The sequence below is a fragment of the Dendrobates tinctorius genome, unplaced genomic scaffold, assembly GCF_039654945.1.
Source record: "Dendrobates tinctorius isolate UK_male_01 unplaced genomic scaffold, ASM3965494v1 ptg000135l, whole genome shotgun sequence".
NCBI classification, from domain to species: Eukaryota; Metazoa; Chordata; class Amphibia; order Anura; family Dendrobatidae; genus Dendrobates; species Dendrobates tinctorius.
The window spans coordinates 9,151,918-9,175,600 of NW_027361803.1; the positions used below are offsets into that span (position 1 = coordinate 9,151,918).

Consider the following 23,683-nt stretch of genomic DNA (forward strand, 5'->3'; position numbering starts at 1 on the left):
GGCACTCTGCAGTGAGGGCGGTATATTTATCACCTGTCCTAGGCTGGGAATATATACACCAGAACGTTATACTGCCACCAGCACCCAAGGGCGGGAGGGTAACACAGCTCTGCTACATCACTCCTGTTCAGCACCACTAGCTATACGTTCATCCATTGGCTTTACCCAGGTAATATTGTTGAGGTAGCTATTGAGGGAGGATCAAGTGACCCTTCACGGTTGACCAAGTGATTTCCAAATTAATCTACAGGGCGTTGCTAGCAACTGAGAATGACCAGACGGAGATGTGTCTCTGTATGGGAGGATCAAGGCAGATCACTAACCCCGTTTATTATGTCACCTTTTTTTTATAGTATTTTGCTTAATTATGCAAAGTACTCAGCTACCAATTACATCGTCGTGACACATTTACTTTATAAGCCAATAGTATTGCAGGAAAACCGGAATATGTCCCTGTGACGAACAGCCCGCCGCTGTTCGCCAATACGTGACGAACAGGGGTCCCGCTACCACCAAAATGCGACGGACAGCGGACCCTGTGTCACCACTATGTCACAATCCCACCACTGACATGGGTGTATCAGCGGACGGATGGACGCGACACACTGCTGGCACACGGCTATCACAGGCACAGTGGGCCTTATCTTAGTTATCCCACCATGTGACAAAAATATCCAGCAAGCTAATCTCGCTCTAACAATTTGCCGCAGTGGGGTATTTTGGGTGCCCCACCACTGCTATCAATCTTCTACGAACTGCAGGGATTTATGTATATCCCACTTTCTCAGTTCCACTTTGGAACTCGCAGCTCTCCGGCGCCCCCCTTACCCTCAGGTCAGTCAGGGAACTGCACCTAGGATAATTAGTCGCCGGATGGGCTGCTTGTTGTGGACCGGCGGTTAGGCTACTGCAGTGAGGGAATTATCAATGCTGTGGCCGCAGCCCCTCATTCAGCAATATGAGACCCTTCTGGACTGCCAACTAGCCACAACAACCGTACACAACGCGCTACCACCAGTCACGGTTTACTTAATTCACAGAGTTAAGTAAGAGGGTCCGTGGCAAACCCCTTGAATTAGTAGCGGTTATCGAAAAGGGGCGCTTAGTTCGTTTCTTAGAGCATGGAGACAGACTAAATATTAAATCATTTATTCCCCGAAAAAGTAGGGCAGTGGTTATACAGATAAAAGGTGCTATAAAATTGAGACATAAAATATGTACAATACAAATATAACATAATGGGGATTAAAATACAGAAAGTAACACTCACATGTGCTTGGATATCAGGCAGACCATGCGGCTTGGAGGGGGAGGGGCCAGACGTCTCAAGACATTGGGGTAGGTCTGTTCAGCATCAAAACTCTGCTCCAACTGACTGGAATTTGCTAGGGGATAGCTATAGACTAGGGTCTGTGTGACATCACGGAAGGGGCAGTCTGGAGTGGGTCTGCCCCCTACTCCTTGATTTAGAATCAAACTACAAAACTTAGAATAACTATATCTAAATGGTAAAAACCCGTACCGACCCACATGGGGCCTCATTGTTTGTGATTCACCGAATAGAATCCGAAAACACCAAACATGCCATAACTGAGACATTCTATTTGGGTGCAATCCATATCTCAGTCTCTGTACGTCCGAGGACTACGCAAAAGGCACCGTAGCGAAGCTGGGACCGCTCAGATCACAAAAATATGATTGCTGTGTCCGTGCTGTGTATGGTTTTTACGGTACAGACTCTTTAATATCACCCATAGCTGCATTCAAACCTCGTGGTTTCAGACAAAGAGATCTTTTCCCCCTTTTTTTCTTCAGCTTAATTAACATTTCTAGCTGTGGAGAGGAGCCAAATGTTTGTAACAGGAAGTGTCCTATTACCAGTGCGGACACAGGCTGTAAAGGTGGGGGGAAGGGGAAAAGCTGTAGGGGCTGACATTCTGAATTTCTCATCAGAGGGAAGGGAGAGATTTCTAGGCACATATTTTACAGAGAAAAAACAACATCATACTTTACAGACATTGTATATCACACCTCCCCCCTTAAGAGGGCGCTACGGAGGAACTACCTGTCGGTAATCGGCCATGCGCACCTCAGCGGGTTCGCCCCGGCGGGACAACCCATCGGCATTGCCGTTTTCTCTGCCCTTCCTGTTATGAGCTCATATTCTGCTCCACCAGCTGGGAGTTCTCCTTCCGTTCTCCCTCTGGTGGTGACAGGATGTAGTGAGGTTGATTTAATTGGTAGTGGTCTGCCACCTGATGAGGAAGATAATGATTGGATCTCTGGAGTGTCAGACTGGATATAAGACAGCCGACGCCCTATCCTGTTGCTGGTGATTCAGTCTGCTTCTCAGGTCTTGGACTTCAGCTCTGCTCCAGTCTTCTCAAGTTAAGTTTGTTTTTGCTAATGTTCACACTTGCTCTTGTTGGTCTGCTCAGTTTTTGTGTGGTCAGCCAGCCCAGCTGGGCTATGCTGAATTTCCACTCTTATTTATCTGTATTTGCCTTTTTGTCCTTTATTAGATTGGCCTCTTTTTTGCTCTGTCTCAGAATATTTCAGAGTGCTGATATAGTGGGAGAAGTCTAGTGACTTCAGGGTTAATTTTGTTATCAGAAGTGTTGGACATTATTTTGGGTAGGGTTTTTCGGCAGATTGCAGACAGTATCTTTCCTTTCCTGTCCTTTCAAGTTAGTTTGGCCCCATCGTTTGCTCAGCCTATTTTTCTGCCTTTGTTTGTGTTTTCATCTTGCTTCACCGTCAATACATGTGGGGGGCTGTCTTTCCTTTGGGGTCTGCTCTGGGGCAGTCAGTTTTCCTCTCTTCCTGCTTTAGGCTTATGTAGTTCTCCGGTTGTGACGAGGCGTCTAGATTCATCGTAGGTACGCTCCACGACTGCTGCTAGTTGTGTGTTAAGATCAGGGGTCTGCAATCTGCATAGTTGCCAACCTCTGTTTTTCTGAGACATAGCGTGTGTTGCTTTTTTTTCTCCTCGGTGACCCATTCATAACAGAATCACCAGCCATACCGCAGATTCTAGGGTACTCAAAAGCAGGAAAGAATTGTTTAAAAAAAGAATAAAAGAAAAGAAGAAAGGAAAAAAAAAAGTGTCAGAATTTTTTTTTTATATATTTTTTCCTCTTTTTTCTCTGGGGCCGTAGGAGGATTTTTTTTTTCTCTCTCCTAATGGAGATTAAGCAACTGTCTGATCGTGTGGAGCAACTTGCTGCTGAAGTGCAGGGAATTTCTACCTACCTCATTCAGTCACATGTTGCTGAACCCAAGATTCCTACTCCTGATGTGTTTTCTGGGGATCGGTCTAAATTTCTGAATTTTAAGAATAATTGTAAATTATTTCTTGCCTTGAAACCTAACTCATCGGGGAGTTCTGTGCAGCAGGTTAAAATTGTCATAGAATCATAGAATCATAGAATCGTAGAGTTGGAAGGGACCTCCTGGGCCATCTGGTCCAACCCCCTGCTCAAAGCAGGATTCGCTAAATCATCCCAGTTAGATGTCTGTCCAGCCTCTGTTTGAAGACTTCCATTGAAGGAGAACTCACCACTTCTCGTGGCAGCCTGTTCCACTCATTGATCACTCTAACTGTCAAAAAGTTTTTTCTAATATCTAATCTGTGTCTCCTCCCATTCAGCTTCATCCCATTGCTTCTAGTCTTTCCTTGTGCAAATGAGAATAAAGTTGATCCTTCTACAATGTGACAGCCCTTTAGATATTTGTAGACAGCTATTAAGTCTCCTCTCAGTCTTCTCTTTTGCAAACTAAACATTCCCAAATCCTGCAACCTTTCCTCATAAGACAGGGTTTGCAGACCAGTCACCATTCTGGTCGCTCTTTTCTGAACTTGCTCCAGTTTGTTGATGTCTTTTTTAAAATGTGGTGCCCAAAATTGGACACAATATTCCAGATGAGGTCTGACCAAAGAGGAGTAGAGGGAAATAATTACTTCACGTGATCTAGACTGTATGCTTCTGTTAATACATCCTAGAATTGCATTTGCCTTTTTTGCTGCTGCATCACACTGTTGACTCATATTCAGTCTGTGATCTATTAGTATACCCAAGTCTTTTTCACATGTGCTGTCACTTAGCCCTATTCCTCCCATTCTATATATGCTTTTTTCATTTTTATTGCCCAGATGTAGTACTTTGCATTTCTCCCTGTTAAAAACCATTCTGTTAGTTGCTGCCCACTTCTCCAGTTTATTTAAATCTTTTTGAATCCTCTCTCTCTCTTTTCTAGTATTAGCTATCCCTCCTAGCTTTGTGTCATCAGCAAATTTAATCAGTTTACCCTCAATTCCTTCATCTAAATCGTTGATAAAGATGTTGAACAATACAGGGCCCAGGACAGAGCCCTGTGGTACCCCACTTGAGACATTCTTCCAACTGGATGTGCAGCCATTTACGACCACTCTTTGGGTCCGATCACTAAGCCAGTTATGAATCCACCTAACAGTTGCCTTGTCCATTCCATACTTAGTCATTTTTTCAATAAGGATTGTATGAGAGACTTTGTCAAATGCTTTGCTGAAGTCAAGATATACTATATCTACAGCATAGAATCATAGAATCATCTCCTTACTGCGCGGCGATCCCCAGGATTGGGCTTTTTCTCTGACACCTGAAAATCCTATTCTCACTAATGTGGATGCATTCTTTCAAGCCTTGGGGTTATTGTATGATGAACCTAATGCCGTTGATCAAGCTGAGAGAACCCTGTTGGCATTAAACCAGGGTCAGGATCCTGCAGAGTTATACTGTCAAAAATTCCGAAAGTGGGCGGTCCTTACTACATGGAATGATAGTGCACTGGCAGCTCTCTTTCGGAAAGGTTTATCAGAGACCGTAAAGGATGTTATGGTGGGATTTCCTGTTCCCTCTGGTCTGGATGGCTCTGTCATTAGCCATTCAAGTTGATCGGCGTTTACGTGAACGTAAAACTACACGGGAGGCGCTGCCACCTTCTGAACAAATGTCTGAACCTATGCAATGTGATGGGGTGTTGTCTAGGGCGCAACATCAGGAGTTTAGAAGGCGTAATAACTGTGTTTTTTCTGTGGAGACGCCTCTCATACCATTTCTGTCTGCCCTAAACGAGAGAAACGTTTTGCATACACATTTGCTGTGGGCAGTGTACAACCTAAGTTCCTTTTGGCAATTACTTTGATCTGCTCCTTGTCCACGTTTTCCACTAAGGCTTTTGTGGATTCAGGAGCAGCTCTGAATCTGATGGATTTGGACTTTGCTAAATGTTGTGGTTTGTCCATGACGCCTCTGCAGACGCCTATTCCTTTGAGGGGTATTGATGCCACTCCTTTGGCAGAGAATAAACCTCAGTTTTGGACCCAGGTGATAATGCGAGTTGCCCCAGACCACCAAGAAAATTGTAAATTTTTGGTGCTGCATAATTTGCATGATACTATTGTTCTGGGTTTCCCCTGGTTGCAAATTCATAATCCAGTTTTGGATTGGAAATCTGTGTCTGTGGTGAGTTGGGGTTGTCAGTGTGTTCTTAAGGACGCTCCTGTTTTCTCCACCTCTCCTCAGTCTCATGATATTCCTGATTATCTGGCTGATTTCTCTGATGTATTTAGTGAGAGTAAGTCTGCGTCTTTGCCTCCTCATAGGAGTTATGACTGTGCAATTGAGTTGATGCCTGGGTGTAAGTTTCCCAAGGGTCGGCTTTTCAACTTATCTGTACCCGAACATGATGCTATGCGATCCTATATTAAGGAGTCATTGGGGAAGGGTCATATTAGACCATCCTCGTCACCTTTAGGCGCTGGTTTTTTTTTTTTGTGGCCAAGAAAGATGGTTCATTAAGACCGTGTATTAATTATCGTTCCCTTAACAAGATGACGGTTAAATATCAGTACCCGTTACCTCTGATGTCTGATTTATTCTTCAGAGTTAAGAGTGCCTGCTGGTTTACTAAGCTTGACCTCAGGGGGGCGTATAATCTTATTCGCATCAAGCACGGGGATGAATGGAAGACGGCGTTTAATTCTCCGGAGGGACATTTTGAGTACCTGGTGATGCCTTTTGGGCTCTCTAATGCCCCTTCTGTCTTCCAGGCCTTTATGAATGATATTTTTCGAGACTTTGTTGATAAGTTTTTGATTATCTATCTGGATGATATTTTGATCTTTTCTAGTGATTGGGATTCCCATGTGGAACATGTCCGGACTGTGTTCCAGATTTTAAGGGAGAATTCCCTGTTTGTTAAGGGATCGAAATGCCTCTTTGGTGTACAGAGGATTTCATTTTTGGGATTTATCTTGTCTCCATCGACTATTGAAATGGACCTGGCCAAGGTACAGGCCATTTTATGATTGGGTTCAGCTTACTTCTTTGAAGGCTCTCCAGAAGTTTTTGGGTTTTGCTAATTTCTATCGTAAATTTATAGGTAATTTTTCTAGTATTGTCAAGCCACTGACTGATCTGACCAAGAAGGGAGCTGATGTGCTGAATTGGTCTCCTGAGGCTGTCTCAGCATTTCAGGAGCTTAAGCGGAGATTTACTTCAGCTCCAGTTCTACGGCAACCTGATGTCTCACTTCCATTTCAAGTGGAGGCAGACGCTTCTGAGATTGGTGCAGGAGCTGTTTTGTCCCAAAAAGACCCTGTGACTTCTAAGATGAATCCCTGTGCCTTCTTTTCTCGAAAGTTCTCCCCATCTGAACGCAACTATGACGTGGGGAATCGGGAATTGTTGGCCATGAAATGGGAATTTGAGGAGTGGAGACATTGGTTGGAGGGAGCTAGACATCAATTTGTGGTCCTCACCGATCACAAGAATCTGATTTATCTGGAGTCGGCTAAACACTTGAATCCTAGACAGGCTAGATGGGCCTTGTTTTTCACGCGTTTTAATTTTGTGGTCTCTTTTCTTCCGGGCACTAAGAATGTTAAGGCAGACGCCCTTTCTAGGAGTTTCTTTGCTGATTCTCTTAATGTGACTGAGCCTACTACTATCCTAGGTGAGGGGGTAGTTCTTTCTGCCATTTCACCCGATTTGAGACGCGCCCTGGAGGAATTTCAGGAGGATAAACCGGAGCGTTGCCCTATGGGAAGATTGTATGTTCCTGACCAGTGGAGAAAGAGAGTGATGTCTGAAGTCCATTGCTCCGCATTGGCTGGTCATCCAGGTATTTTTTGGCACCAGAGATTTGGTGAGTCAGTCATTTTGGTGGCCTGCCTTGTCTCGTGATGTCAGGAATTTTGTACAGTCCTGTGGGACTTGTTCTCGGTCTAAACCCTGTTGTCGTTCTAGTGGGTTGCTGATGCCCCTGCCGGTGCCCAAGAGGCCATGGACCCATATCTCAATGGATTTTATTTCTGATCTTCCTGTCTCTCAGAAAATGACTGTTATCTGGGTGATTTGTGATAGATTTTCGAAGATGGTCCATCTTGTACCACTCCCAAAGTTGCCATCTTCCGCTGAGTTGGTACCCTTGTTTTTACAACAGGTGGTTCGGTTACACGGGATTCCTGAGAACATTGTGTCCGATAGAGGGGTCCAGTTTGTTTCCAGATTTTGGAAAGCCTTTTGTTCCAATCTGGGAATTCAGTTATCCTTCTCCTCAGCGTTTCATCCCCAGACCAATGGGCAGACTGAGAGAAAAAACCAGACCCTGGAGTCTTATTTAAGATGTTTTATATCTGCTGATCAAGATGATTGGGTCAATTTTTGCCCTTGGCCGAATTTGCGCTGAACAATAGAGCTAGTTCTGCCACTTTGATATCACCCTTTTTCTGCAATTTTGGGTTTCATCCTCGATTCTCTTCAGGACAAGTGGAATCTTCGTCCTGCCCAGGTGTGGACACTGTGGTTGTGAGAATGCAGCAGATATGGGACCAAGTGGTGGATAAGTTGTCACTCTCTCAGGAAAAGGCCCAGCGTTTTTCCAACCGGCATAGGACCATTGGTCCCCGGTTTAAAGTGGGTGATATGGTTTGGTTGTCGTCTAAGAATATTCCTATGAAGGTTGCATCTCCAAAGTTTAAGCCAAGATTTATTGGACCTTATAAGATTTTGGAGATTCTTAATCCTGTTTCTTTTCGATTGGCTCTTCCAGTTACATTCAAAATCCATAACGTATTTCACAAATCACCGTTGAAGAGGTTTGTTGAGCCAGTAGTTCCTGTGGCGGCAACTCCTGACCCTGTTTTGGTTAAAGGCAATGTGGAATATGAGGTAGAGAAAATATTGGATTCTCGTTTGGTCAGACAGAGACTCCAGTATTTGGTCAAATGGAAGGGTTATGGCCAGGAGGATAATTCTTGGGTCTCTGCCTCGGATATTCATGCCAATTGGTTCGTGCTTTTCACTGGGCCCATCCTGATTGGCCTGGTGGCGTGAATGAGGGTTCGGTGACCCCTCCTCAAGGGGGGGTACTGTTACGAGCTCATTTTCTGCTCCACCAGCTGGGAGTTCTCTTTCCGTTCTCCCTCTGGTGGTGACAGGAGGTAGTGAGGTTGATTTAATTGGTAGTGGTCTGCCACCTGACGAGGAAGATAATGATTGGATCTCTGGAGTGTCAGACTGGATATAAGACAGCCGACGCCCTATCCTGTTGCTGGTGATTCAGTCTGCTTCTCAGGTCTTGGACTTCAGCTCTGCTCCAGTCTTCTCAAGTTAAGTTTGTTTTTGCTAATGTTCACACTTGCTCTTGTTGGTCTGCTCAGTTTTTGTGTGGTCAGCCTGCCCGGCTGGGCTATGCTGAATTTCCACTCTTATTTATCTGTATTTGCCTTTTTGTCCTTTATTAGATTGGCCTCTTTTTTGCTCTGTCTCAGAATATTTCAGAGTGCTGATATAGTGGGAGAAGTCTAGTGACTTCAGGGTTAATTTTGTTATCAGAAGTGTTGGACATTATTTTGGGTAGGGTTTTTCGGCAGATTGCAGACAGTATCTTTCCTTTCCTGTTCTTTCAAGTTAGTTTGGCCCCATCATTTGCTCAGCCTATTTTTCTGCCTTTGTTTGTGTTTTCATCTTGCTTCACCGTCAATACATGTGGGGGGCTGTCTTTCCTTTGGGGTCTGCTCTGGGGCAGTTAGTTTTCCTCTCTTCCTGCTTTAGGCTTATGTAGTTCTCCGGTTGTGACGAGGCGTCTAGATTCATCGTAGGTACGCTCCACGACTGCTGCTATTTGTGTGTTAAGATTAGGGATCTGCAATCTGCATAGTTGCCAACCTCTCTGTTTTTCTGAGACTTAGCGTGTGTTGCTTTTTTTTCTCGGTGACCCATTCATAACACCTTCCTGTGTTTTACAGTAAAGTTGTACTGTTGAAGGGCAAGGCTCCAGCGGAGCAACCTTCCATTGGTTCCGGACACTGTGTGCAACCAGCTCAGAGGGTTGTGGTCGGATACCACCGTGAAGGTGCGTCCGTACAGGTAGGGCTGCAAACGTTGCAGTGCCCACCCCATGGCCAGACACTCCTTCTCGATGGTGGATTATGCCACTTCCCTCGGCAAAAGTTTCCGGCTCAGGTACAACACAGGGTGTTCCTGGTTCCCCGAGTCGACCTGGCTGAGCACAGCACCGAGGCCAAACTCGCTGGCGTCGGTCTGTACCAGAAACGGGCGACTGCTGTCGACTGCTCTCAACACTGGAGAGCTGCACAGGGCTGCTTTCAAAGCTTGGAAAGCCGTCTCACAGTCATCTGTCCAGTTGACTGTTTGGGGTAGCCTCTGCTTGGTGAGGTCAGTCAAGGGTTTTGCAAGGGCGCTATAGTCCTGCACGAACCGCCTATAGTACCCTGCAGTGCCCAAGAAGGACTTCACCTGTTTCTTAGTCCTGGGGGTGGGCCAGGACACGATTGCGTCCACTTTTCCTGGCCCCGGACTCATGAAACCCCCGCCTACTCGGTGCCCCAGGTAGTGGACCTCGCGCATGCCCATCTGGCACTTTCCCGGCTTGATAGTCAGGCCTGCCTTGTGAAGACGCTTGAGCACCTCCTGGAGGTGCTGAAGATGTTCCTCCCAGGTGGAACTGAAGATGGCAATATCGTCTAAGTACGCCACCGCATACTCCTCCAGTCACCGAAGCAGGTGGTTGACCATCCGCTGGAAAGTGGCAGGGGCATTCTTCATGCCGAAGGGCATGACAGTGGACTCGTACAGTCCAAAGGGGGTGATAAAGGCGGATTTCTCCTGCGCCTCAGGGGAATCTGCCAGTATCCTCGACTCAAATCCATGATGGATATGTACCTTGCTTTTGCCAGCCGCTCAAGCAGATCCTCGATGCGCGGCATCGGGTGGGCATCAGAGGTTGTGATGGCGTTGAGCCCCCTGTAGTCCACGCAGAACCGGGTGGTTCGATCCTTTTTAGGCACGAGGACTACAGGTGAAGCTCACGTGCTTTTTGACGGTCGAATCACCCCCAGCCTTAACATCTCACCGATCTCTTGGCGCATGACCTGTTGCACCGCCTCAGAGATCCGATAAGGTGTTCGCCGTAATGTGGCATGATTCCCGGTGTCCACCTCATGAACCGCTAACTCCGTCCTCCCAGGTCGGTTGGTGAACACGGCCCAGAAGGGTTCCAGGGTTTCCACCAACTGCGACCGCTGGGATACGGTTAGCAAACCACTTATCTCCATGTCCTCAAGGGACCCATTGGCCTTGGCTTGGGCCAGCATGTCCAGGAGGGGATCTTCCTCCCCATCCTCGGGCAGGTTGGAGACCGGTAGGACGCAAGCTTCACGTTCGTGGTGCGCCTTCAGCATGTTGACGTGAAAGGCCTTGCGCCTATCCCGAGCATGGTCAAGCGTGACCACGTAGGTGACTGGGTTGAGCTGTTGGTGGATGACGTATGGGCCTTCCCAGGCTGCCTGAAGCTTATCCGTTGGTACGGGGACCAGCACCCACACCTTTTGACCCACCTGGTAGGTCCGCTCCCGGGCGTTCTGGTAATACCAGTGCTTCTGGTCAGCCTGAGCCTGCGTCATGTTGTCATGCACCAACTGCGACAAGGTCTGCATTTTGTCACGGAAGCGCATGACATAATCCACGATGGACACTTCTGTGGGGTTTGGCTCATCTTCCCAGGATTCTCTTATCAACCCAAGGGGTCCCCGGACTCGCCTGCCGCACAGGAGCTCGAAGAGGGAGAACCCGGTCGAGGCCTGCGGAACTTCTCTGTAAGCGAACAGCAGTGTGGGAGGTACCGCTCCCAGTCGTGCCCTTGGGTCTCAACCAGCATGCTGAGCATCTGTTTGAGGGTACCATTGAAGCGTTCACACAAACCATTAGTCTGTGGGTGATACGCACTCGATACCAGGTGCTTCACCTGCATTTTCTCACAGAGAGCCTCCATTAGGCGAGACATGAATTGGGTCCCTTGATCGGTAAGCATCTCCCTGGGAAATCCTACCCTTGAAAAGATGGTCACCAGTGCGTCAGCCACCTTATCTGCCCTGGTTGAAGACAGAGCCACTGCCTCTGGGTACCGGGTAGCGTAGTCTACCACGGTGAGAATGTATTGCTTTCCAGAGCTGCTGGGGACGGCCAGCGGGCCTACAATGTCCACTGCGATCCTCTGAAAAGGCTCCTCTATCACCGGCAAAGGAATAAGGGGAGCCTTAAGAGCAGGCCCCGCCGTACCCACTTTTTGACAGGTGTTACAGGAGCGGCAGTATTGTGTCACATCTGTCCCGGTGCTGCCCTGGGATCTAACTCCCCATCCACCCCCAACACTTCAGGAGCAGTGCTACTTATGGGCCAGTTACCTTCCTCGGTGGCACTGGTCAGCTGCATGGCATTACCTTCCTCATGGTCCCCATGCACCTCCCCATTTCCTTGAGCATCGTTGCTTGCTCCTGCCAGGGGTTCCTCAGCCGTCTCACTCCGCAGAGTGACGCGGCTGAGCACTTCGGTACCTGTGGACACATCTACCGTTTCAAAGAAATGGTTAACAGGTTCAGTCGGCACAGATATATCATCATCATCATTATCACCATTCCTAGGACAAGAATGGTTGTCAGATTGCTTTGGTACATTCACATCACCATCATACCTGGGGAAAGAATGGTTGTTAATTGCATCATTACTCATCAAGGCATTAGCAGGTAACACATTCAGTTTCCCATCATCAACATCAGGGTTAACGTTACCCTTATTATCAGATTGGGGAAGGGTGTCAGGGACATAGAATGCAACCATCCACCCCAAGTCAGTCCCCAATAAAACATCAGTGGGCAGGTTTTCAGACACTCCCACCTCCCTCAACCCGCTCCCAGCACCCCAATCAAGAAAAACCCGGGCCACTGGCAAGGGACAACGGGTGCCTCCAATCCCGGTGACAGTCAGGGTTTTCCCCTCAACAAACTCTTCAGGGGCCGCCAGTCCAGGACGGATGAGGGTTCGTTCAGCCTCGGTGTCCTTGAGGCCTGTAGCAAGACGGGCCCCCACCTGGACAGGTTGAACGTTGTCGTCAATCCTCCCAACCACACCTCCCACCAAAAGAACAGAGGCGTTGGGCCCAGAGGCCTTGGCTGGGGGACTCTTCGGCTTTTCCGGACAGGAGGAACGGAAGTGACCAGTCCGATTGCAGGTGAAACACAGGCGACTGTCAGTAGTAGGCCTGGTGTCGGCAACAGGGACAGGGCCTCCGGAGGGACGGCTAGCTGGGGCATTGGGGTTGGTTGCAGGCTTACCCCCTCTCCAGCTGGTGGTGACTGGCCTCCGTGTCTCTGGCTTCCTGTTGGTCTCGTAGTTGTCGGCGATCTGCGCCGCTTTGTCCCCGTTCGTTGGTTCGCGGTCCAGGATGAACTGTCGGACCTCAGCTGGGCAGAGATGCAGGAACTGGTCTTTGATCATCAGGTCCCGTAGCTGCTCAAAGGATTCAACGGACAGTCCATGGATCCACTAGTCAAAGTGGGTCCTAAGTCCTTGCACATCACTGTAGCTATCATGTGGGCCACTTTGGAGGTGCCGGAACTTCTTTCGGTATACCTCAGGTGTCAGCCGGTATTTGGCAATCAGAGCCTGCTTTATGGCCTCATAGTCCTCATCGACTTCTGGCGGAAGAGAAGCAAACGCCTCCAGAGCTTTGCCTTTTAGCCCTGGGGTCAAGTACCTGGCCCATTGGTCAGGGGGTAGACAGTACTGTCTGTAGGCTTTCTCAAAGGCTCGCAGAAACGTGTCCAAGTCCCCGTCCTTTTCCATCATGGGAAAATGCTCTGGCCGGGGTTTAGGACCCTGGACTCTGCTGGGCTCACTGCTTCGGGCTGTGGGGGCATTCCACCCCCGCTGGAGCATCTCCAGTGGGCCCTCTGAGCTTCTCGTTCAGCTCGCTGCTCCGCTCTCTCCCGCTCGGCTCGCTGCTCTGCTCTCTCTCGAGCTTGCTGGATCAGCTGCAAACGTCCGTCACGGTCTTCAGCAGGGAGTGCGTCCAAGGCCGCTTGCAGGTAGGGATCCAGCGTGCTCTGGTTGAATGTGGGGCCAGCGCTCAGGAGTGGAGCCTCTGCTGCAGCCCCATTGTCACTTGGGCCAACTTCTACGTCCGCTGGACCCTGGGTGTTGTCCAGCTGCACCAGAGCCGCGATCAGTTGGTCTTTGGTTTTGCTTGTGGCGTCAATGCCTCGGTACGTGCATAACCCAGCAAGAGTTTCCTTTTTCTGCTGCTTATACCACTCCACTCTCATCGCCATGGTTGCCAAATAAAAGATAGGAAAGAAAAACAAAGAAACTGGAGGGGATACTTGTACGTACACAAAAATGTCTCAGGACTAATAACCACTGAGTCTGTTCTCCAAAACCTATGATGCAGGATTCTCGCAGGAACCGTGCAGGTCTTTAGAGAGAGGGATGATTGCTCAAACCAAATCACTAATGCTCTAGGATTATCCCACCGCTCTGCCACCAATATGTGACGAACAGCCCGCCGCTGTTCGCCACTCCGTGACGAACGGGGGTCCCGCTGCCACCAAAATGCGACGGACAGCGGACCCTGTGTCACCACTATGTCACAATCCCACCACTGACACTGGTGTATCTGCGGACGGAGGAACGCGACACACTGCCGGCACACGGCTATCACAGGCACAGTGGGGGCTTATTTTAGTTATCCCACCATTGACACCATGTGACAAAAATATCTAGCAAGCTAATCTCGCTATAACAATTTGCTGTAGGAGGGTATTTTGGGTGCCCCACCACTGCTATCAATCTTCTACGAACAGCGGGGATTTATGTATATCCCACTTTCTCAGTTCCACTTTGGAACTCACAGCTCTCCGGCGCCCCCCTTACCCTCAGGTCAGTCAGGGAACTGCACCTAGGATAATTAGTCGCCGGACGGGCTGCTTGTTGTGGACCGGCGGTTAGGCTACTGCAGTGAGGGAATTATCAATGCTGTGGCCGCAGCCCCTCATTCAGCAATATAAGACCCTTCTGGACTGCCAACTAGCCACAACAACCGTACACAACGCGCTACCACCAGTCACGGTTTACTTAATTCACAGAGTTAATTAAGAGGGTCCGTGGCAAACCCATTGAATTAGTAGCGGTTATCTAAAAGGGGCGCTTAGTTCGTTTCTTAGAGCATGGAGACAGACTAAATATTAAATCATTTATTCCCCGAAAAAGTAGGGCAGTGGTTATACAGATAAAAGGTGCTATAAAATTGAGACATAAAATATGTACAATACAAATATAACATAATGGGGATTAAAATTCAGAAAGTAACACTCACATGTGCTTGGATATCAGGCAGACCATGCGGCTTGGAGGGGGAGGGGCCAGACGTCCCAAGACATTGGTGTAGGTCTGTTCAGCATCAAACCTCTGCTCCAACTGACTGGAATTTGCTAGGGGATAGCTATAGACTAGGGTCTGTGTGACATCATGGAAGGGGCAGTCTGGAGAGGGTCTGCCCCGTACTCCTGGATTTAGAATCAAACTACAAAGCTTAGAATAACTATATCTAAACGGTAAAAACCCGTACCGACCCACATGGGGCCTCATTGTTTGTGATTCACCGAATAGAATCCGAAAACACCAAACATGCCATAACTGAGACATTCTATTTGGGTGCAATACATATCTCAGTCTCTGGACGTCCGTGGACTACGCAAAAGGCACCGTAGCGAAGCTGGGACCACTCAGATCACAAAAATGATTGTTGTATCCGTGCTGTGTATGGTTTTTACGGTACAGACTCTTTAATATCACCCATAGCTGCATTCAAACCTCGTGGTTTCAGACAAAGAGATCTTTTCCCCCTTTTTTTCATCAGCTTAATTAACATTTCTAGCTGTGGAGAGGAGCCAAATGTTTGTAACAGGAAGTGTCCTATTACCAGTGCGGACACAGGCTGTAAAGGAGGGGGGAAGGGGGAAAGCTGTAGGGGCTGACATGCTGAATTTCTCATCAGAGGGAAGGGAGAGATTTCTAGACACATATCTTACAGAGAAAAAAAAAACATCATACTTTACAGACATTGTATATCACAGTCCCTAGCTACGTGACATGGAAAAAAGTTACAGAACTTCATGAGTCAAGGTCTTTACACAATAACCCCCTTCACAGAACTTCTTCATCCTGTTTATACTGGTACAAACTGATAACAGCTAACAGAATTTATTTAGTAAACAACAAGATGGTGTCTTGGAAAACAAGATGTCCCGTACATCTGAATCCTGTACTTCACAATCCCCCCTAGATAAATTTAGTTAGCACATAACAGACAGGGCAGAGGTACTCTCCCAAGCTAGCAGCTTGAGGAGTACTTGTCTTCACATGGCTGATGCCATGTTATCAGTCATGGCTGTTGCGGCGCACCCATCCCCCTGTATGCTGCAATTTATGAATAACAATTTTTGATGACGGTGGTGGAGATGTTTTGAAGGTAGCCATGCTCTTGGCTTCAACATCTTCATCAAGGAACCTTTTGAGATCTGTGTAGAGAAGAGCAGGGGTGACGACGCCTTTGGTATCATCATTAGCTGTCCTAGTGCAGAATTCCCTAATACATACAGAAATACACCAAAGAACAAGTTTTAGTATCACATATACAACAAGGATACAGGCAGCAATATGCAACAAGCTTTGTAAGATCCCAGCTAGCCATCCCCCAATTCTGACCACCAACTGTCCTTATTACGATCATTGTCTTTATTATATTGATCTCTGAGTCTTTGAATGTCTTCTAACTTTAACGTCTACCAATAATAATATGGAAAATGCGGAAAACCAAAACATTATGCCCCCTTTTATTTGCTATTGGCTTGTTGAGTGATGAGGAGAACTTGATAGGGACCGTCATACAAGGGTTCCAGTCAGTGCTTTCTGACATGCCTTTTCACGACTACAAAATCACCAGGCTTCAGGTTATGACAGGTGTCGGTTTCTGCTGAATCTGGAAGAGAAGAGGAAACTAGAGCATGGGTGTTAGCAAGATTTTTACTAAGCTGAATAACATTTTGAACAGCACGGCCAGTTTCTTCTGATAACTGCTGAGGCTGGAAATTTGCACCTGGGGGCCTAGCACCAAACAATATCTCATATGGGGACAGGTTATGTTTTGCAATAGGGGTAGTACGAATATGGTATAATACAATGGGTAGGAGCTCTGGCCATGGAGCCGTAGTCTCCTGCATCATTTTGGTCAATTGTCCCTTCAGTGTGCCGTTCAGCCTCTCAACTTTCCCACTGGATTGTGGGTGGTACGGAGTATGGAGGGCTACAGTGGATCCAAGCATTGTCAGAACTTCTTGGTACACATGAGAAGAAAAGGCCGGACCTTGATCACTTTCAACAACTTCTGGAACCCCATATCTGCATATGACTTCCATCACCAGTTTCTTCGCTGTGGTTTTTGCAGTCATGTTGGCAACAGGGAATGCTTCCGGCCAACTGAAGAACATGTCAACAACAACCAAACAGTATTCATACCTTCCAGACTTAGGTAACGTAATATGGTCCACCTGGAGCCTTTGGAAAGGATAGTCGGGCTTAGCAAGATGCTTCGGGGGTACACGTTGAAGTTGACCAGGATTGCAGGTGTGACACATTACAGGCACGGTTGAGCGCTGTCAAAACTGTGGAAATTCCCGGGGCCCAGTAGAATTTTTGCACCAGTGCGAGGGCCTGATTCTTTCCTTGATGTGTAGGCCCATGTGGCAGTAGCAGGGTACATCCGCTTAGGGAGACACACGAGTTGGTCCTTTTTCCAGAGACCATTATATGCGTGCTCCATCAGTCTTCCATTCCTTCACCTCTTCCTTTGGAGACAATTCTCTGCATCGTCATTAATCGTTCTCGCGGGGTCCGACAGAAAATCTCAGTTTGTTGTAGATCATCAGGTTCTTATAGAGTCAGCAGCTCTTGCAACTGTTTACGCTGAGAGCTTGTAGTCACCATAGTTGGTATGGTTGGTTCAACGGGTAAGAGAGCGGCGGCTTTTGCTTGCATATCTGCAAATGCGTTGCCAACAGTCTGTGGACTGTTCCTAGGACCGTGCGCCATAACTTTGATAATGGCCACCTGAGTAGGTAATTTCATCGAATCCATGAGGATTTTAACAGCTTCAGCATTTTTCAATGGGGTTTCGGCAGTAGTAATAAACCCTCGATTGGCCCATAGAGCCCCAAAATCGTGAGAAATACCAAATGCATACCGTGAGTCCGTGTATATATTAGCCTGCCTGTTCTTGGCCAAAATACATGCAGCAGACAGAGCCTGGAGTTCTGCTTCTTGGGCTGACTGTGAGGGCGGGAGTGGAGCTGCTTGCACTACAGTGTCCTCTGTGGTAACAGCGTATCCCGTGTGGAATCTACCAAACTCCTCAGCATATCTTGAACCATCCGTGTATAACACCAGATAGGGATTTGGAAGTGGATTCTCGCTGACATTTGGTGGAGTAGCTGTTTCTTCAGTCAGAAGTTGGGAACAGTCATGATGGAGATAATCCTCATCACTGCCATCTTTCTTGGGGACCGGCAGTAAAGTAGCAGGGTTGATTGTTGTACAGCGATGCAACTTGACATGGTCAGGCAAAAGGAGTGAACACTGCAGCCGTAAGTGTCGTTGCACAGTCAAATGTCTTGGTTGCTGAAGTGTCAGTATTGCTGCAATATCATGCGGGGCAAAAATGTGCGTTTCATGTCCAAGATTTATGTCTGCAGTCTTGTCAAGCAACGAATGAGTGGCGTGAACTGCCCTCATGAAACTTGGTAATGCTCGGGCCACAGGGTCGAGGCGGCCCGAATATTAACCCATTGGTCGTTGCCTATTGCCATGTGATTGTGTAAGTACCCCTGCTGCGTGTCCTTCATTCTCAGACACATACAAATGGAACGGTCGAGTATAGCCCGGGATGCCCAAGGCAGGGGCGGAAGCAATAAGTCGCTTTAATTCAGAGAAGGCACAATAAAGGCTTTCCATACAAACCGGTGATCTTTCCTTATAGTTAATTATACCGTCTTTTGAGGCGTTGTAAAGGGGTTGCATTATGCGGGATGTATCCGGTATCCACTGACGACAATAAGTACATAGTCCAAGAAAACGCTGGAGTTCAGTTTCATCTTTTGGGAAATGAAGGGAGCTGACAGCTATTTTTCTTTCTTCTGTGAGGTGTCTGACACCCTGAAGGAGACAGTGACCCAAGAATATCACTTGACCAAGGCAGAACTGAGGTTTCAAGGCCGAACCCTGACAATTCAGTGCTGCCAGATGCTTGAGGAGGCTAACAGTGGCAACAATGGCTCCGTCCGTGCACACAAGAAAAGATCATCCACATTCTGAAGCAGCGTGACCTGGGTGGGGGTGATCTAACTGCCAGGGCAAGAGACACTCGCTAATATTTTATGCAAACTGGTTGGGACTGTTTTGGGCCCCTTGTGGCATAACTGTCCATGTTAACTGTCGTCCCTGATAAGTGAATGCAAACAAACTGGCAATCTGGGTGTAACGGAATGCTAAAGAAGGCATTGGCAAGGTCGATGACTGTAAACCAAGCAGTATCCTGGGGTATTTGGGACAAAAGAGTATGTGGATTAGGCACCACTGGAGTTTCCAGAACAGTAGCTGCATTAACTGCCCGTAGATCTTGTACCAGCCTGTACACAGAGGGTTGGCCAGGTGGGGTCTTTTTCTTAACGGGAAACCAGGGCGTATTACATGGAGAAACACAGGGTACCAGAGCACCGTTATCAAGTAACATTTGTATTTGTCCCTGGAGGCCCCGCTCCTGATCATGTTTCAAAGGATATTGATGGACTTTGGGAAAAGGGGCGCCAGGTTTAAGAAACACTTTTATTGGTTCTACAGGCATTTTCCCTATATCATTTGGTCCTTTTGACCAAATTTTAGATGGTATCTCTGAGATGTATGGGGTGAGTCAGTGATCCTCAGGCACTATTGGGGGTGGATCTAGGCCTATCAGGGCCATCATACCTGTGGGAAGGGCATGCAAAATACAGATTTCCTCACTGTCTTCATCTGCATAAGGGTTATGTAACGTACGAACCATCTGGCCATCATCTTGGAATTGTATTCTGGAGCGGAACTGTGATAATAAATCTGCCCCTAGTAAATTTACTAGACATGTGGGAGAGATTACGAACTGAGCAGTAACCTCGGGGAAGGGTCCCACAGGGATTGGTTTTGTAAGAGTATGTTTATTGGGTCTGCCATCTACTTCGATTAAAACAGCGGGGGTATGACCATCTCTCTGAAAGTGACCGAGTCGGCCACAGTGCCAGCACTGCAGACAAGAATTGGTGCGGAGGGACTGGGGAGTAAGGTTCCCAGTCATAGGATTGGGTGAGATATTGGAGTAGGGAGCTGAATTTGTGTATGTTTGGAGAGCGGGAGCTGGAGTTTGCTATGTGTGCCACTGATAAAGAACGAGCTGTGTTTACAGCTGCGGTGGGGTCTAAGAGTGGAGTGGGAACTGGAGCAGCTGCTGGCTTGTTTTTTTTTTTCCTGCTGATACAGAGCAGGATAAATTCTTCTGAAAACTTTTTTTTCTACTTTTAATGCATCGTCCGGAGTCTTTCTGGCACATTACTCTCAGTTCCTTCTCAATCACTTTCTCAATTCCTTCTTCAATATAGCAATAACACAAACTGTCAGAATTCACATCCTTTGTTCTTCCTAACACCTTCGTCACACAATTCATGTGCCAAGCCACGAAATTCTTCTTTTTCTTCCACGGAAACAGGATTCTCTCCTTTAGAGCAAAATATCCTTACTTCAGTTGTGCACAGTACTGGAGCGGCCGTACAGTCTGTTCCACCGGGTCTATCCCCCTCTGGGATGCCCAAAATTCAACGCGGTACTCATTGAAAAGAGGAGGGTGTCTCAGACTATCCCTCCAGACACCTCTGATTATATATATATACCTGAGTTACGTATCCTACCCAATCTTCGATCACATCACCACGCCTGATTCTAACAGTGATGAGGATTTCAGGATATTTTGACTATAAAGAGAGTCACAATCACTGGTCAATCCGGGGTGTCCGTCCCTTATGAGGTACGGTTCGAACACTGGGCCCCCAACAGGACTGCACCTCTATATGATTCCACCCAAGAATCACCCCACCATCAAGGACAAACCTCAGATCCTCTTTGCAGCAACAAGCACAGGAAAACCACACCAAACGGTCAGTCTGTACAGTATAACTGCCAACTTACCGTGGTTGTCGTGGGGGATGATCAGTCCCAATTTTCCAGTTCCTTTGTCCGGTCCGAGGGTCCTTTGTCTTGTCCTCCGGGGGCAGAGACGTCCCTGTTTGGGGACCCCACGTTGGGCAGCCAGCTGTAGAGGTAGCTATTGAGGGAGGATCAAGTGACCCTTCACGGTTGACCAAGTGATTTCCAAATTAATCCACAGGGCGTTGCTAGCAACTGAGAATGACCAGACGGAGATGTGTTTCTGTATGGGAGGATCAAGGCAGATCACTGACCCCGTTTATTATGTCACCTTTTTTATAGTATTTTGCTTAATTATGCAAAGTACTCAGCTACCAATAGCATCGTCGTGACACATTTACTTTATAAGCCAATAGTATTGCAAGAAAACCGGAATATTGTCCCTAGCTACGTGACATGGAAAAAAATTACAGAACTTCATGAGTCAAGGTCTTTACACAATAACCCCCTTCACAGAACTTCTTCATCCTGGTACAAACTGATAACAGCTAACAGAATTTATTTCGTAAACAACAAGATGGCGTCTTGGAGAACAAGATGTCTTGTACACCTGAATACTGTACTTCACAATATATGTATTATAGGGGGAATTATTTTAGCCTGATTTACAGGGATATTATGGTAAATCTGTCCTTGGATTCATCAGATACTGCTGCTAACTAGAAGAGGATAGCCACTGCTTAGGATACAATATATTTGCACATTTTCTGCACTGGGTTAATCCTCACCTCGCAACATCCTTTGGTCACATTGGTTTTTCCACTATGTGATTTGCTGTATCTCCGTTATGAAGCTTTGCATGGATTATACCAATATATATTATTGATTGACAGCACTAATGGATATAACATAGTGGCGGCCTTTGTGTCCTAATGTTGATATACACGTACAGTTCTGATATTGGTTTATATTACTGTGCTGTGCCTTTTGGGCTGTGTTCTTCCCTCCTTGTTTTTTGAAGCCTTAGCCCTGTCTATTTTTTAGTATCCAATCAGATTTTTAAACTTGTTATTAATAAACATTTAATATTTTTTATCTCACTTTCGTTGGAATCTCTTCTGGTCTAGTGGCAATTGGGCCACAATAGACAATTGTTGATACATATGTCATCAGTGCAGCGGAGGAGACTAATGTGCGGCTGATACATGACGCTCTCAGTGTAATCCACAGATCAGATTTATATTTCTGTTTTCCAACCAGAACCAGAGAAGTCCAGAGTCCGGATCATCGCTGTGGTCGTAGCTGTGGTGGTCGTCGCTCTTCTCGGCATTGGTGGATTTATGTTCTATAGAAGTAAGTGTCAGTAATCCCACACGTCTCATGATATATTCCGCTAAATAAACAGCAAAATATATGATGAATGTATTTGCTAAATTTTTCTTCCACACCCCTCAGGTACGCTTTACTGTCATATCAGGTGACTGTTCAGAATAAGCGTCCTGTGAGTACATAAGGAGTAACACTATCTCTGGCCTTTATATCACCTGTATCCAATATTTTCTCCAGTTGTCGCCTCTGCAGGCTTGTAAAATAATGCTTATCCTTGTAAAATACTTAGGACTAGTTACCAGATAAAAATATAGTGGTTTATTTGGATTCTTCCATCAAAGAAAAGATTATTACAGAAAAACATAAAAATAGGTGAAAGAGAGATTGTCCATCAGTTCATTGCAAAAGCTTGTCACCTTCTTTCTCTGGGATGCCACATGGCAAATGGCCTCTGTCTCTCTTAGGCTTCTTACCAGTTGTTCAGTTATGTCCCTGCAGAGATGGCATCTTGCGTCTGTGTCTCATGATGGTGAGGGAAGGAACGAGCGACCTCTACAGTTAGCCATGAATTATATACGTCTCTTGAAGCACGTGATCCTGGTATATATGGAGTTGTCCTGTACCATGAGCCAAGCTTAAAAATAGCATATGTCGTGTAAGCTAAAGCAATGTACAGAACTGAGTCTTATAAGAAATTAACGGATTATTAATATTTAACAAGGCTCTGTCTCTAAATCTCAGTTGTCTCTTGAGCTAGTTGGAGGAGAATAGCTGCTCTGATGTCTCCCATATACAGTCGCTGCCAAAACTCCTGAAACTGACACAAATTTTGTTTTTCACAATGTTTGTCACTTCCTTTTTATAGTGGCATTACAGGGAACCTGTCACCTCGTTTTGCCGCTATAAGATGCGGCCACTGCCTTTCGGGGCTAATCTACAGCATTCTGTAATGCTGCAGATAAGTCCCCGGTTTGACCTGAAATGAGGAAAAACAAGTTTTATTATACTCACCCGGGGGGCGGTTTGATGCGATGGGTGTCACAGATCCGGGTCTGGCGCCTCCCATCTTCATGTGATGTCGTCATCCTGCTTGCTTCGTGTCGCGCTCCTGCGCAGGCGTACTGATCTGCCCTGTTGAGGGCAGAGCAAAGTACTGGAGTGCGCATCAGGAAAGGTCAGAGAGGCCCAGCACCTGCGCACTGCAGTACTTTGGTCTTTTCTCAACAGGGCTGATCAGTACGCCTGCGCAGGAGGGTGAAACGAAGCAAGCAGGATGACGACATCGCATGAAGATGGCAGGCGCCGGACCTGGACCTGCAACACCCATCGGACCAGACCGCTGGTCAGACCAGGGGCTTATCAACAGCATTATAGAATGTTGTGTATAAGCCCTGAAAGGCAGTGGCCGCATCTTATAGCAGCAAAACGAGGTGACAGGTTCACTTTAACTCTAGATTATTATGAAGAGCGATCATATGAAATGCAAAAAATTACAAAGTCATTCTTTGTCATGGAGACACGTACAGTCATCATTGCTTTGCACCAAAAGTGCTTTGCAGGCAAGGACATTGCTACTTGTAATATTGCCCCTAAATCAACCATTATTGATCATCAAGAACTTCAAAAGGAAAGGTTTAATTGCTGTGAAGAAGGCGTCAGGGCGCCCAGTAAAGTCCTGCAAGTACCAAGACCGTCTCCTAAAAAGGATTCAGATGAGACAGAGGTGGGGAATC

At 46.9% G+C, this 23,683-nt stretch overlaps 2 protein-coding genes across 3 annotated transcripts in view; both read left to right on the forward strand.

Annotated features, from left to right (window-relative positions):
* The window catches only part of LOC141048421 (class I histocompatibility antigen, F10 alpha chain-like), a 490,026-nt gene that overhangs the window by 109,237 nt on the left and 357,106 nt on the right, over positions 1-23,683 (forward strand). The window lies entirely within an intron of this gene.
* The window catches only part of LOC141048428 (class I histocompatibility antigen, F10 alpha chain-like), a 110,786-nt gene that overhangs the window by 70,930 nt on the left and 16,173 nt on the right, over positions 1-23,683 (forward strand). Inside the window, exon 5 of one of the 2 annotated variants that reach the window (XM_073543988.1) lies at positions 21,882-21,974. The exons of the other annotated variant lie outside the window; for it this stretch is intronic. Within the exon in view, the coding sequence (XP_073400089.1) occupies positions 21,882-21,974 (93 nt within the window). The remainder of the gene's footprint in view (positions 1-21,881; positions 21,975-23,683) is intronic. 2 annotated transcript variants of the gene reach the window in all.